This window comes from Boleophthalmus pectinirostris, unplaced genomic scaffold (genome assembly GCF_026225935.1).
Source record: "Boleophthalmus pectinirostris isolate CB_2022bp ecotype Guang Dong unplaced genomic scaffold, ASM2622593v1 HiC_scaffold_9, whole genome shotgun sequence".
Classification (NCBI taxonomy): domain Eukaryota; kingdom Metazoa; phylum Chordata; class Actinopteri; order Gobiiformes; family Gobiidae; genus Boleophthalmus; species Boleophthalmus pectinirostris.
Window position 1 is genome coordinate 16,190,991 of NW_026571541.1, and position 14,532 is coordinate 16,205,522.

A 14,532-nucleotide genomic window follows, 5' to 3' on the forward strand; every position below is an offset into this window, starting at 1 on the left:
GTGCGCAGACCAGTGCACTGAAGGCAGTGGACGCGCAAAAATGAGCGCACAGTAGGCCTGACTATCTGCAGATGTTTGGAAAGATGGTGAAAGACTTTAGTGAGACAACAGCTAAAACAAAAATAAAATAGGCTACGTAGAAACTTGAACTTGATAAGCTGAATATAATAGCCCATTAAAATTGCCACCTGTCCATGTGATCATTAGAGGTCCTAATCATGTTCTCCAAATATCAACATAAAAATGGCACATCTTAAGAGTGCTTAAAGTAGCTTGCAATCCAACCTTTTATCCTGTGAAAACTATTTCTGGTCTCCCCGTGGGCCAAAACATCATCAAGTATTAAGTTATAGCCTAGTTGATCTAAAAAGAGAAGACAGCCTTGAATAGTTTGGTTTGCAAATGACATTGGCTTACTGTATGCGCAGGAAACATACAAAACAGGCCTGTAGGAAACAATGGTCAGGGATAGTCACAGTAGGCCATTATAACATACTGCTTATGCTGTGCCTTGTGCCTCAGTCGAGAACAGGTAGTCCTGGTGCTATATCTGTTGGAGCACAGGGGGGCAGCACAGGGTTGATTTTATGAACACCTCTGGCTTGACGTTCTGCTTATGGCTAGGTAGGTAGGCATACACCATAGGGATAAATGGAGCGTTCAAATTGTAAACACAATTACAAGCCAAAAGTGTTTTCTTTTAGGTTGGGCTACACCAGAAAGGCACAATACAATGGGAAGGATGCAGGCATGTGAGGGATATGGCATTTTTCTGAGAACATTTTTTCATAGTAAGAACTAGACCTTCACACATAGGATATTGCATAAAACCCATGAGAAAGGAAGAAAGAAATGTTCCTTGCATTGAGGGTCGCACTTTTGAGTGGATGTGCTCAAGTGTTGTTCTGATGGCTTAAGTTACACACATGTACAGCACAGCGAGTGATGTGTTTTCCTGGACCTCACTTGAATCCCTTAACCAACCATAAACCATTTACTTGCATTATCTGTGATTATTATTTGTTTGTATTTGTTTGTATTATTTGTATGATTATTTGTTGTCTATATATAGATTAGAGCTATACAACTTTAGGACTGAAGTAAACTGTATTTCGTAATAGGCTAATAATAATGCATAACACTTGAATAGTGCTTTTTAAGATACAGAAAGATACTTTAAGGCAACAAACAGACAAACAGAAAATGAGAAAAGTTATTAAAAGGTGTTTTTTCATGATTGTAGGCTGTAGGCTTTTGTATAATGGAAATGTGATTTAATTATTTGATATTTTCTGATTGCAATAGTTTTAAGTAAAATATGTGGATAAAAAATGGACCTGTGTTTGTTATCCGCTTCACTTTCCCTTTTACGTCCAAAGTGTAGTGTCAGATTACCTTGGCACTCTCACAGGTTTTGTGCTGTGTCCCAGATGGAGTGATTCAGACGTCTGTTCATTGAGCCAGCGTGTTGTTGTTGATCAGATAGAGATGTCCATATCTGAAAACATCTAAGAGCGGCGGCTGGTCCTGAGCCATTATGAGTCTCTCTGCACATGACCTGCAGGATGGAAAGATCTACTAATCACATGCCAACAGCTGGAGATCTTTTCAAAGTGGAGAATGATTTCAATATTTTAGCAAGAAGCACAGATTTAGTACAAAAATACAAAGAATTCAAGCATTTTTGTAATGCAAATGTACTTCGTATAATGTGATATGATTTCTGGGAAAATTATAGACATTCTTGAATTTGAAACTCACCAGTCTCTTTTTAATTGAGTTGCAAGATGCAAGTGAATTTGAGCTCAATTACAGGTACAAATATGGCTGGCAAAATTGCTCTTAAGTAAAAACTAGGCATGAAAAAAAAACTTTTCACTTTTAAACACAGTTTTAGTAATTTTATTTCAGTCTTTTTCACAAAACTTATTAAATTAAATTGTAACACAGTGTAGTGTTACTTTTTAACCCTGGTGATTTGCAATGAAAAAATACTTTACAATATGAGGAATTTAAAGGTGCATTGTGTAACTTTTTTGATGGTGTTGTTCCGCCTGCTTGTCTCCATGGAAATGTTACTGTCTTGCCTGTTCCAAAGTATTATTGCATTTATTTATTGATAGCATCACCTGCTTGTTTAACAAGTTTAATGGCATACTGTTGAACATTATGCAATATCTCCATGGAACATGCTCCATAAGAAAGATTCCATAGTTTGTGTGTGTGTGTGTGTGCGTGCGTGCGTGTGTGTGTAAGAGATCCACTCCTTAAAACTCCAGCTCTGTCCATTTTTAGTACGTTTTCTAGTGGGCCATGTACTGTATGTTAGAAGCGAATGGAAACAGGTCATGTTCTGGGTGGGATTTGTAAAATAAGTCACAGTAATGTAACAGTTTTGTATTCATTTCAGGGGCTATTTGATCCCGTTTGCAGTGAATGGTGCCTGTCCTCTCGTATGTACCTTGAGATTTGATTTCAGCCCTACCTCATCCTGTAGCTCATGCACATTAGCTGTACCTGTCTCCTGTGTTTGTCATGTGGGCAACGGCCCCTTCCCTGGGAGGATTTCAGTCCGGATCTGAGAGGAGAAGACACGTGAGGCAGCATCATAGAATGAGTCAAACTGTGACGCATGAGTGTGACACAAGGTGAACAGCATTACGCCTGAGAATAGAATCATGTTCCAAGAAAGGAAATTAGATATATCAAAACTATATTAAAATCGCAAAAGATGTATATATGCATAATAAGAAAAGGTGTGTGTTAGGTAACTGCTTTGATTATAACATTATACTTCACATAGGACTACACAGAAAGCCTGAGGAGATTACTAGCTACACTATTAAGTGTATTACCATATGATATATTAGTTTTGTTATACAATAATGACTGACCTTGTGTGGCATGTCAGTACAAAAGATATGGCTTTGTGCTAAATACTCAATCTGAAATGGATCATGTTGGGAATTTGGAAGACAGTCAAAAAGCTCTACTTTGAAGCTATTGTGTTGTGTTATGCAATCAGAAAAATGTCTTTTGCTTTGAATATGACAGAAAATATTTACACGTGAATCTACAGGTCATATTAAACAGATTATATAAATATTAAACATAATTTCTTTTGCACATATGTTCGTTTTATCTGTTAATATTTTCTGAGCTGCATAACACAATATCCATCTTGCAAAAGTTGACAGATATTTGATAATCTTATCCGGTATCTTTAGTGGTAATGAGTTCTGGTGCCTACCTGAACAACTATGGCTCGAAGTCGGGGGTACATCCTCAACATTAAACACCTGCTGATACAGGCACATACACAGCCAGACAGTTCCCTCTAATCTTTTTGTATAGAGCAATTTAGAAATGCTAATTCACCTGAACAGAAGACCTTAATTGACACTATAATATATTACCATTTCAATTTTTATACTTTATACTTTTTATATTTAACAAGTCCTATATAAATTAAGACTCTTCTGCAACAGAGACCTGGCACAGGTCAACAAAAACACAACCAGTCTATAAATAAAGTAATAAAAATATGTGATTACTGAAGTTACTCCAAGACTATGATTTTCCATTTCCCCATTGGACTGAGGAGAGGAACTAGTAAATATGACAAGGCCAAGCATGCTACAAGACATCAAAACAGATAAGTTCAGGTTCAGTACAGGCATTCAAGACCACTAACCTCAAAGTGAAACATAGCAAGATCCCTTTAAATTGTAAATGAAGCTCTGTGTATGCACTGCAAAGTTTAACTGGGTGAAAAAGTCATCTTAAGACATCTTAAGTGTAAAAACAACCTAGGTTTCCACTTTAGCTTTCTGCGGCGCTAAACAAACCGTGCAGTGTATACAAGTGTTGAATGCCTTTACTCCAGGTGCTGCCTTGTGCATCACAATTAGCTCCATAAAGCCCTGCATCAGACCGTGAGTTGACTTTTATGTTGATGTGAATGTGGGCCACAGCTCTGGTCGATGACAGCTTAATTCCTGGCTGAGCCCCCTGCTGAGGTAGAGACAGACGGATCGCACTGAGGGGAAAACCAGTGAGAACCCCTCGGAGAGCACTCAGGTTTCTGGGCGCCGTCAAAAGATTTGTCCAAAGCATTCAGTTCCGATGGAGTTTCCCATGTATGGCATCGGAGCAGGTTTTGTTGGACGTTTTATGGATAATGGGTGCCTCTATCTCTCTCATCTCTGCGCACACAACAGATATTCATAAAGCTGATGGGGCGATTGGGCATGCAGAATTAGGCCTGTCCCAAACTTGAATATAGGGGGGTTCCAGCCTATTATTGCAGGCGAGACAGGTAAAAAGCGTTTGAAAAAAGTGATACTAAGAGGGGAGTCTGATGAACATGGGCCAAAATGAGTTAGTCAAGCAACACAGAGCAAAGGAAGCAGGATAGAGAAGGATTATAGGAACCAGGAAGGTACTTTGATAGAGGTCAGAGGCACCAATAGTCTGGCGCTAGAGGGAATATTGTCTTTGAACATCATATTTGAAGATAAGTGCTGTTTTGAGTGTTGTACCCAAGGAATGTGGTTAATGCGATGCTGACCTTGTGAAGATGACGGTGTGCAGAGGTGCAGAGATGACACCTGTGTACTTTATCTTGGTGCTGATGAGCAACGCAGCCTCAGTCTCTGCGCAGTTCAACGGATACAACTGTGACGCCAACTTCCACAGCAGGTTCCCGGGTGAGATGCATCCTGATAGCATCCTTCTGCATTGAGCTGTTGCATATTTGATAATAGAAGATAACAGCCATGAAAAGGTGCTGTGCTATGGTAAACGCAAATGTAGCAGTGTACACAGGCAAAATCATTTCTTTGAGATTCCCTTTGGCTTTAGTTAGAAAACTCTGTTTCTGCAATTTAACCGTACACAATGTAAAAGTACACTGTGTAACCTTTCTGAAGGAGGGTCCACTATCTGCTTGTCTCTATGGATGTGTTATTGCTTTCCCTGGAATATTCCATGGTATGACATTAAACATATTCATCTAGCATTTATTCATTATATGTATTTCTGTTGCTCAAAAATACAATAATTCCTTCTGTGAATCGGGACAACTCTTCACAGATCTGAATAGTAATGTGGCATAGTGTTGTAATCTGCTTGTCTCACTTGTGATAGATGGATTTAATATGTACTGTGGAACATTCTAGACAAAGCAATAACACTTTTGTGGAGACAAGCAGGTAGTGGACACTTCACTAGAAAAGTTGTGCAGTGCACCTTTAATGAATAAAAAAGAAAGAAAAGAAACTTGAAATGCAATAGACAAATTAGGCAAACAAACTTTTTCTTAATAACTATACTTAGGCTACTTACAGAAGTTTTCAAACACGTAAAGGAGCTCTTACATCAGTCTATAATGCATGTGTAGCCACAACTGCCCTGGGGTAGACTGATGGAGCCTTACAATTTCAAAATCTCTCCAACCAGCAGCAAATACACACTACCTGATTTATACAGCAGTGCCACAGGCGCTGCAGGCAAAGAGGATGAAATGCCTTAAATTGGCAACCCAGACTTCTCTCTTTTTATTGTTTAAAAAGAAAGTTGGTATGACTGACCAGGGCAACTTTGCTCCAGGACACAGTATGTCTTTCTTGAATGCTGTTAGTTGAGAGGATTTGTGATTAAAAAAATGAAAGCTACAGATAATAATTTGTGTAACACTTTTTGTAGAATATATACAACCTAATAATAACGCACCAACTTTTTAACTTACTGTTTGACAGGAGAGGGGGATATAGATGTATACTGTGGGGTCCAAACCATCACACTGAAGATCAACTTCTGTCCTGTGTTGTTTTCTGGCTACACTGATGCTGACCTGGCCCTCAACGGTCACCATAACGATGGCCATTGCAGGGGCTTCATCAACAACAACACACTGCCCACCACACTCCTGTTCAGCATCAGTCTGAGCACGCTGGAGGCCTGCGGCAACAACCTGGTGGTAAAGACGCAATCAATGAGAAAATTCATCATTCAGCACTAATGATGTTCAATGTACACAAAAGTCCTGTATCTCACTAAACAGGTGTCCACAGCCTATGGGGTGAATGCATACGGCAACATGTCACTGGTGCAAATTGGGCATGTCTCTGGGTTCATCGACACACCCGACCCGCCGACTATAATCAGCTATCTACCTGGTCTGATGTATAAATTCAGCTGCAGCTACCCTCTGGAGTATCTGGTCAACAACTCGCAACTGGCATCGTAAGAAGAGTATAGAATGTTCTTTTACTGTGCTTAGATACACAGGTTTTTATGTGTGCCTTGGAAAATATTTATAATCTGAATGAAGAGGTTAAAGGTTAGAGAACATTGGTATAATTTTTCTTTTAGTAAAAGTCTCTTGTGAATGACTCCCACATTCAATGCAAATACAAAATGGAAAATGCATATTTTCACAGCTCTTCTGCAACTGTAGCCATCAAGGACAGCAACGGCACTTTTGTGAGCACACTGAGCATGATCTTGTATAATGTGAGTACAAATTATAACTCTATAAAATATTATAACTCTAAAAAATGTATATAATAACATAATTTACAGGAAACCTATTCAGTGACTAATGACCATTTAATTTGACTGAGACTTGATTTGGACTCTATTCACAAATTTGTGGAAATAGCACTGTGTTTTAAAATAAAAATTAAAAGTAAAAGATTTTAATTGGAAATTGGACCTGAAATCCGAGTCCATGTTTTTTTGTGATTTGCATAGGGAGATTCAACAAGGCAAAAAATAAATCTTTCATTGATGTTACCAGACTGAAAGGTCTCTGCGGGGCAAAAAAAATAAACATATTCTTCATAGCAACACCTAAAGCAACATTTTCAATATTTATATGTTTTTTTCAGGATACATCATACAGTCACACTCTGTCTATCCCTATGAGCGGACTGGCATTGAAAACTAGAGTCTTCGCTGCGGTCAAAGCTACAAACCTAGACCGACGGTAAAAATCTTTAAATATATAAGGATTTGACAAACTTCTAGTTGCACTTCTCCACATTTAGTCCTTACCTCTGAGCCATTATGCCATTATATTATTAGAGTTGGGCGCCAGTGTCTGCAGTGTAAAAAGGATTCTCATGTGCAGCTATGGCCCTATCCTTTATACAATCTCATAATTCTGTCCCTCTTGCAGGTGGAACGTTTTCATGGACTACTGTTACACTACGCCCTCAGGGAATCCAAATGACGAGCTGCGCTATGACCTTTTCTTTGGGTAATCTCGCCTTTTTTTCTTCTTAAAGATATGCATGATAATCCACTATTCAGGATGTTTCTGTGACTCAGATGCTACAAAGACCCGCAGACTACCGTTTTTGAAAATGGGAAAAGTCAGGTAGGGCGCTTTTCCTTCGAGGTCTTCAGATTTGTAAAGCACAGACACCAGAGAATGTCCACAGTGTTTCTCCACTGCGTCACCAAGTTGTGCAGAGCAGATGACTGCATCACACTTATTCCAGTGAGCATATTTTTGATTTTAGGGTTTTTTGTTTTTGTTTTTTTGAAGTGTCATATTCCTGTAACATAAAGAATGACTGTGTGAGCAGATCTGTGGAAAACGACGCAGGCGGGATGGAGAGCACATTCAGATTTATCCAGTGCCCACTTCTGGAAACACAGTACTCACAGCAGGACCCATCATCACCAGAACAGGTAGGACCATTGTAGCACTTCGCATCTCAGACCTTTATGTCTGTTTTCAAAATCAAAATTAATGCTTTGTTTTGTTTTAGATGAAACTCCTGCCAACAACTCTCAACTTGGTAAGTTAACACTGACATCTGCAAGAGGCAATATGCAAAATTGCTAAATGTTTGACATTGACAGTGTTATACTAGATTTTGCCTGTTGAAATGCTTGTGGAGAGCACTCAAAGCTGGCTCTCTGAAGTCAGTTTGAGCTAGTGATTCATTCTCACAAACATAGTAAAGCTTATGTAACTTATTCTGTGTTCTTCACAAATATCAAAAAGTGGTTGTTTTGGGGAAATCTAAAAGCTGCCCATCTACTGTACTGCAAAACAGATGCCCACTTTCAGGCCTACCCTAAAAGATCCAAAAGATAGCAAAAGATGGAATTTTTGTGAGTTTAGAATTGTGAGGAATCATCAGGGCAGGATTAGGGAGGCGTTAAATATTAAATACTTTGATTTTTTCCTCCAACATGCTATCTTTTTACTGGTGTGAAATATATTACTATTGCACAATTTTTTCTTCAGCCTCAGCTAACGACCTGCCCCTGAACCCTCTGACCAGTGCCCTCATCTCAGGTGTGGTGGTTCTGGGCGGAGCCAGTCTGGGCTTCTTCCTGTTTTCGGTCCGCCTCCTGCAGAAGCCCCGTCATCCCCCCGGTGCATCCTCAGGTGTTCTAAACTCCAACTTTAAATGAACCTGTAGCTCATTATGTTTTTCATTAAATTTGTTTACTAGAACATTTTGGTGCACTGTTTTGATTGTCTGTATTAATGTTATCTTATACCCATAAAAGCTCAAAAAAAAAAAAAAAAAAAACAAAAAAAAACCCACACACAAAAAACAATATTAGCTACAATAAAACAGATTATACCACATCACATTTTTGCATAACAAGCATTTTATTTCTAAGAAATATAAACAATTTTTTGGTTCATATACCACATTTTTCCAATTTGATTTTTGATTCGTTGACAAGACAGAGCTCTCTGGACTCTTGCAATCTCAGAGTCTGTGAAAATTGTGTGAGGTAGTCAAAACCCAGTGCCCGGTGCCAGGACGGGATTTCATATGATGTCTGAAAGGCACAAGAGGTGAGTAGATCTACCATACATATTTGCACTGCATGTTTTCATGCATTTTGAAAAATAAATCATATTTAGGTGCAGATTTTAGACCAACACAGTCATTTAAAAGAGCAATTTTCAGGCTAATGGAGTGAAGATATTGTAACATAAAGTGCACTATTGGAGAAGCATCATTAGTGCATGTGTGGTCATAACCTAAAAGCCACAGTTGTGATTACCTAAAACAGGCCCAGGATGGTGTCCTGAGACAGTCGAGACTGGATCTGTGTGGGACAGTGTTGCGTTTTGGCTCGCACTCAAAGGACTTTGGCACTGATGTCACGTCTGTACTACCTGTGTTTGTGAAGGATTTGATTTCATGTTCCTTATTCAATGCCGAATCTGCACACTCTAAAGTGTGCACTCTACACAGTGTATTTCTACAATAGATTTATACGTAATTATTTATTTAAAAAAGTGAAATAAATGTAGTCCAAAATTTACCAAAAATCACAGTGAGATGGAAACCTGTTCATCAAAACATTTGTCTAAGAATGTACAAGCAACTAATGGTCAATTTGATTTGCATCATAATAAAGGATTTATCTAGAAACAACAACAAAACAGCAATCATTTCTGGCTTAAAGTTACCATCTTTCTTCAGAAGTATAAAAATGTAGTTTTGTAAAAGTCCAATCTCTGAGAAAATGAGCTCACCAGTCTGTGCCTGAATCCATTCGATAAGTGCAGCATTAATCTTTCAGATTTGCCACATTGATTTGGACTGTCGATGCCCTATATATGAATGTGTGCGCCTCTCATGTGTCCAGCTCTGGATGTTTTCTGACCTGTGGTGCTCTTCTTATCTCTCTAATCCCTGATTTCAACCACATTTTGTGGTGCGTCCATTGCCTGCCCTGACCACTGATAAAACTGAATAAAAGAGCAGCAGACTAGTCTCCCATTTTGCCATCGGAGGTGAAACTCCCAGGTGGGTGAGAGAAAATGTTATGCCACATGTTACTTCTACTTGACTAAAAGTTTGAAGTTGCAACTGAATTAAAACTACCTGAATTCAGTCTTATTACATCTGTTGCCTGTAGACTTAGAAGCCCATTTCCAGCTTTTTCTTCTCATTATTTTCAAAAGATGTTCTACTTATAAATTTCCATACACTTACAGCACAGTGACCAGTGCTAGCAAACAGGGCAGAGGGCACTTATTTGGCCTCATGTCATGTGATTACTAATAACATGTTTAGACTGCTGGTTTCACACACTGCACAAAAGACTGTAAAAAACGCCCATTCTTGTCCTAGACCCCGATGAGAGTTCCCCTTCCCAGGTGGCTCACCTGTCAGGGTTCGGTTTCCTGCTGTCCATCATCAGCCTTAAGTGCAAAAGAGCTTTAAATTAGGGAAAAATATGAGTAAACCAAAATGCTATAAACATTATATTTGCATTTGGAAGCTTGTTGGATGTTGTGACTATAATACTAGGTTGTATTTCTTCAATGAACGGTCATCCAGATGACATTAAATCATTAAACTGTTCTACTGCTCTAAAAAGCAGTCCTCATTTTTCCCATTGTGTGAGGTCCCCAGTGAGTAAAAGAACACATACCTTCCTTTATTAAGTTTCATATTTGAAGGCAAAGGGCTGCATTTCACAACAAGTAACAAAGAGGTATGGATGTTGTTAAGACACATACTTTGAAGATGAATGTGTTTGGTTTCATCTTGTGGCCCGGGGAAAGGACTCTGCACCATAACCACAAAAGTGAATTGTTCAGCAAACTGAAGCAGCCCCACCAAAGTGGCTATGACCCTATTTCCATCCAATCCTGCAGCAGGGTGAGACCTCAAAACAGGTGTATATAAAAAACTGCCCTCACCTTAATGATGTAAAACCTGCAAAGACACAGAAGAGGTAATGTCTGAGGCAGCCTCTACACCCGTCCATCAGATTATATTTGTTTACCCACTGGACCTCTGCACTGGATCTGTACTTTTATAACTGTGTGTGTTTTTGCTGCAGCGTTTCTGAGGCAGAGCAGTGAGATGGCTTTATTCCTCTTGCTTATACTGACCTCTCTGTGTACTGTGGGCCAGACGGCCCTCACTCTCGGCGACTGTGGGAACGAGGCCAGGCGGCCAGGTAACCGACTATAGTCACATATGCCATGATTTAAATGCTTTGTTCAAATGCCTTCATCTTAATAGCAAATCACATGTGCATAATATTAGTAAGGAATATTATTTATGACTAGTTTAGAAATAACAACAAGTTATGTCCAATTAATTTTGTATTGCACCATTTAATTGTACAAATGTTAAATATTTCTCTTTTTTTCTGCTTCTGCTAGCATATACTGATATCGCAGTGATGTGTGGTACAAGACACATTGAATTGGCTATTCAGATCTGTCCCGTCATTTACACTGGCTACAATGCGAGCTTACTGAGACTGAACCATATAAGTGACGATGTGGCCTGCCAGAGCACATTGGACACCACAGTGTTCCCCCCGGTGGCCAGATTCAAGTTTCCCATCAGAGAGTTAAATGCCTGTGGCAGCAACTTTAGGGTGAGTATAAACCCCAGTGGAAAAACGACCCTTTCTGTAAGGAAACACAAATTAAACCAAGCCTACAGGTTTACGCAAGATAAAAGGCATTCACTCTCATTTACTCACATAAGACTGAGAGGGACATTAAGATGGTTGTTTCTCTATTACTTAATTCTTTATTTTATTCCTAATTCTTCTTGGATTAAACACCCAAATACCATTTAATTTTAAATATTTTTTATGAATTAAAAAGCTAAACTGCTGTGTTGTAACAGACGACCAGCGCCCCAGGGACTGGAGTCTTCTCAGACTTTTCCAACATCCAAACTGTTAACATCAGTGGGATTGTTCGCTCGTATGACCCCACCACTGGGACCATCACCTACAATGCAGAGCTCAAGTATTACTACTCTTGTGCTTACCCGCTGGAGTACCTCATCAACAACACCCGTGTGGATGTGTAAGTCCACATTCTGATTTGTGCTTGTGGTAATGACGCCATCATGTTTATGTGTGCGCTCACTCCTGCAGGTCATCGTCCTCCATTGCTCTAAAGGACCAAAATGGGAGTTTTGTCAGCACACTCAGAATGGGCCTGTACAAGGTGCCACCTTATGCTACACTTTACACAAACTCATTTCTTCTGCTCTGAAACATGGCAACATTTATGTTATGTAGGAGCACATAATATGCTTCTAACTGTCTTCTATTCCTAGGACAAAAACTACACCACCCCTCTCATCATCCCACCCCTGGGTGTCGAGCTGAGAACAGACATCTATGTGCAAGTGATAGCCACCAATATGACAGAGCAGTAAGATATTTATCAGCACTTCATTGGTCAATAGACTCAACCATAAAGTTATATTACAGCTAAACCTCTGGCCTGAGTGATAGCATGCCATGAGATAAGATTGCTCTTTATCGTCTCTAACTAGAGTAATTCTTCTTGGATCCCAAGGGCACAAGGAAAAAAATACAACAGTTAAACACACAATTTCAGACATGACACATTCATTCACTCTAACGGAACAGTTCACAATACATAACAACAAACACAACCCCCAATGGACCTTAGTGCAGACATTAAACCCATGTGACTTAGTAGTGGTAGTAGGAGATAATAGATTGCTTTACTGTGTAAGTATTCCACATGTGACCAGTGAGTCTCTGACCTAAGCTTGAACCTCATTGTGCCTTCACAGATACTTTGTGCTCCTGGACCGCTGCTATGCCTCAGTGTCTCCTCATCCTACCAATTCCACCTTCTTCAACCTCTTTGTCGCGTAAGGAAAAAAATATACACAAATAAAGAAGTTACCTCTAAAAAATAACTGTCTAATTACTTATCATTTTAATTCTGCTATGTGTTTAACAGGTGTTCCATAGATCCTCTAACCACGATGTTGGAGAATGGGGACAGCCAAAGGGCACGTTTCTCCTTCAAGGCTTTTCGCTTCATTGAGCAGCAGAATGAGACCGTCTCCACCTACTATCTCCACTGCATCACCCGCCTATGTGAACGCTCCACCTGCAGTAGCTTTAAGGTAAGCCAGCACCTGCATCTCAAACACACATGTTGCACTCCAGGTCCACGCTCAGCTCAGTGTTTTCTTTAGCAGTGTAACAATGGCAGGAGGAGGAGGGACACAGCCAGTGTGCTCCAGGATGGCATCAGTCAACCCTCTCTGCTCACAGTGGCTATCAAGGCCAACTCAGAGGACCGTACGTACTGCATGAAGATACTATAAACTCCTATAGCTTTACTTTCACAGATACACTCATTAGTACACCAAAGATCAAGAAACTAAAATAAATGCCACACTATAAATCATGGAATATGCCGCCTGTTCCAGTAAACTGTAGCCAGTGCACAAGATACATGGTACTAGTAATACTTTAAGGTGCATTTTGCAACTTTTCTGGTGGAGGGTCTGTTAAATGATTTTCTCTATGGAAATGTTATTGCTTTATCTGGAATTTTCAATTTTCACAAACACGAGTTTCATCTTCATGGAGACCAAACCAGACCAAGTTACAGGTCAGATCTGTGGACAGGAAACCCTGCTCACAGTCAGAATTCCAGTTTTTTGAGCTATAAAACCACCTGTAATTTAAGAAATATAAGGTAGAGATGTTTAATGTTATACTGTGGAACATTCTAGGCAGAGCAATGACATACCCACTGAAACAAGCACGTGGTGGACCCTCCACCAGAAAGGTTAAACAGTGCACCCTTAAGAATAATAGAAAAACATATTTGTTTGAATTGGCCTTAAACAAAGATGTGTCTAATATTTTCTCCCCTTCATTCTTACAGATGACCCATCCCTCAAAGGTAAGTTTCATTTCACTCGATTCACTCTTCAATATGTCTGGATTTGAAATAAATGCATAAAAATGTGTATTTTTTAATATATATGCACTCTTGTGAAAGTCATTTTTCTTTGCCCACAGAAAAGACCAAGGACCAGCAAGAAAACCAGAGTGCAGCTGTGGGTCTGGGGGTGGCTGTGGCAGTCCTTGTTGTTGTCGGTGTGGCGGCCATGTTATTAGCAATATCCTTGTACCGGAAACTACGGCGACTGAGTTAGTGGCAGGGTGTGATATAAATGAGCTGAGGTTAGCACGAGTCAAAATGCAGCCATGAGTTTGACAAAGGCAAAGCTCAACATTCAGCGTAATGCCTTTCAAACTTTCAGTTGTGCTCATACAACCCATTGATCCTAGCTCTTAATGTTTCTTTTCAAGCCCTCACAGTCTATTACGTCTAATCAAAGAGGACTTCAAATATGCTGTAAGGAAAAAGATAACAAAAAAAGAGAGATTTATCCACTTACAAATGGGAACTGAGAAAAAAAGTATAACTCAGAGTCACAGCACAATTTTGTTTGTACACACTGTTCATTTTTATACTATTTTTGCAATTGTGTATTAATCATGAAATATGGACCATATACCTCGTTTTGTTTTTAAGATGATTTTGTGAAAACCACAGCTGACTCAGTTCACGTCTGCTGCATGTTCTGTGTAGGAAAGCATGTGCAATTAACTAATAGTAGAAGGAACAGGCTTTTATGCATTGTGTCAAATGTTTCATATAAAATAGTTTAAAAACAAAAAGAGTATTTAAGTTATCAAAATTTGTGTTTTGGATGA

General features: G+C 39.4%; 2 protein-coding genes across 2 annotated transcripts; both read left to right on the top strand.

Annotated features, from left to right (window-relative positions):
* The first annotated feature begins 4,576 nt into the window (after positions 1–4,576).
* Positions 4,577–8,436, top strand: zpld1b (zona pellucida-like domain containing 1b). The gene is made up of 10 exons (XM_020928677.1): positions 4,577–4,709; positions 5,760–5,980; positions 6,065–6,246; positions 6,444–6,516; positions 6,894–6,991; positions 7,184–7,264; positions 7,336–7,507; positions 7,596–7,701; positions 7,782–7,811; positions 8,267–8,436. The coding sequence occupies exons 1-10, from the start codon at positions 4,580–4,582 to the stop codon at positions 8,434–8,436; spliced, it is 1,263 nt and encodes a 420-aa protein (XP_020784336.1). The 5' UTR covers positions 4,577–4,579.
* Positions 8,437–10,865: 2,429 nt separating this feature from the next.
* LOC110163726 (zona pellucida-like domain-containing protein 1) lies at positions 10,866–13,967 on the top strand. Its single transcript, XM_055147885.1, has 10 exons — positions 10,866–10,962; positions 11,171–11,391; positions 11,649–11,833; positions 11,905–11,977; positions 12,090–12,187; positions 12,579–12,659; positions 12,752–12,920; positions 12,993–13,098; positions 13,694–13,711; positions 13,831–13,967. Exons 1-10 carry the CDS (start codon positions 10,866–10,868, stop codon positions 13,965–13,967), a joined length of 1,185 nt encoding a protein of 394 aa, XP_055003860.1.
* The last annotated feature ends 565 nt before the right edge of the window (positions 13,968–14,532 follow it).

Excerpts from the sequence above, each read along its gene's own strand:
- LOC110163726 (XM_055147885.1), top strand. The coding sequence starts at position 10,866 with ATGGCTTTATTCCTCTTGCTTATACTGACCTCTCTGTGTACTGTGGGC. Across the intron at positions 12,660-12,751 it reads TTCTTCAACCTCTTTGTCGC|GTGTTCCATAGATCCTCTAA; the intron begins GTAAGGAAAAAA and ends TGTGTTTAACAG. Across the intron at positions 12,921-12,992 it reads CCACCTGCAGTAGCTTTAAG|CAGTGTAACAATGGCAGGAG; the intron begins GTAAGCCAGCAC and ends TGTTTTCTTTAG.
- zpld1b (XM_020928677.1), top strand. The coding sequence starts at position 4,580 with ATGACGGTGTGCAGAGGTGCAGAGATGACACCTGTGTACTTTATCTTG. Across the intron at positions 6,517-6,893 it reads TGAGCATGATCTTGTATAAT|GATACATCATACAGTCACAC; the intron begins GTGAGTACAAAT and ends TGTTTTTTTCAG. Across the intron at positions 7,702-7,781 it reads ACCCATCATCACCAGAACAG|ATGAAACTCCTGCCAACAAC; the intron begins GTAGGACCATTG and ends GTTTTGTTTTAG.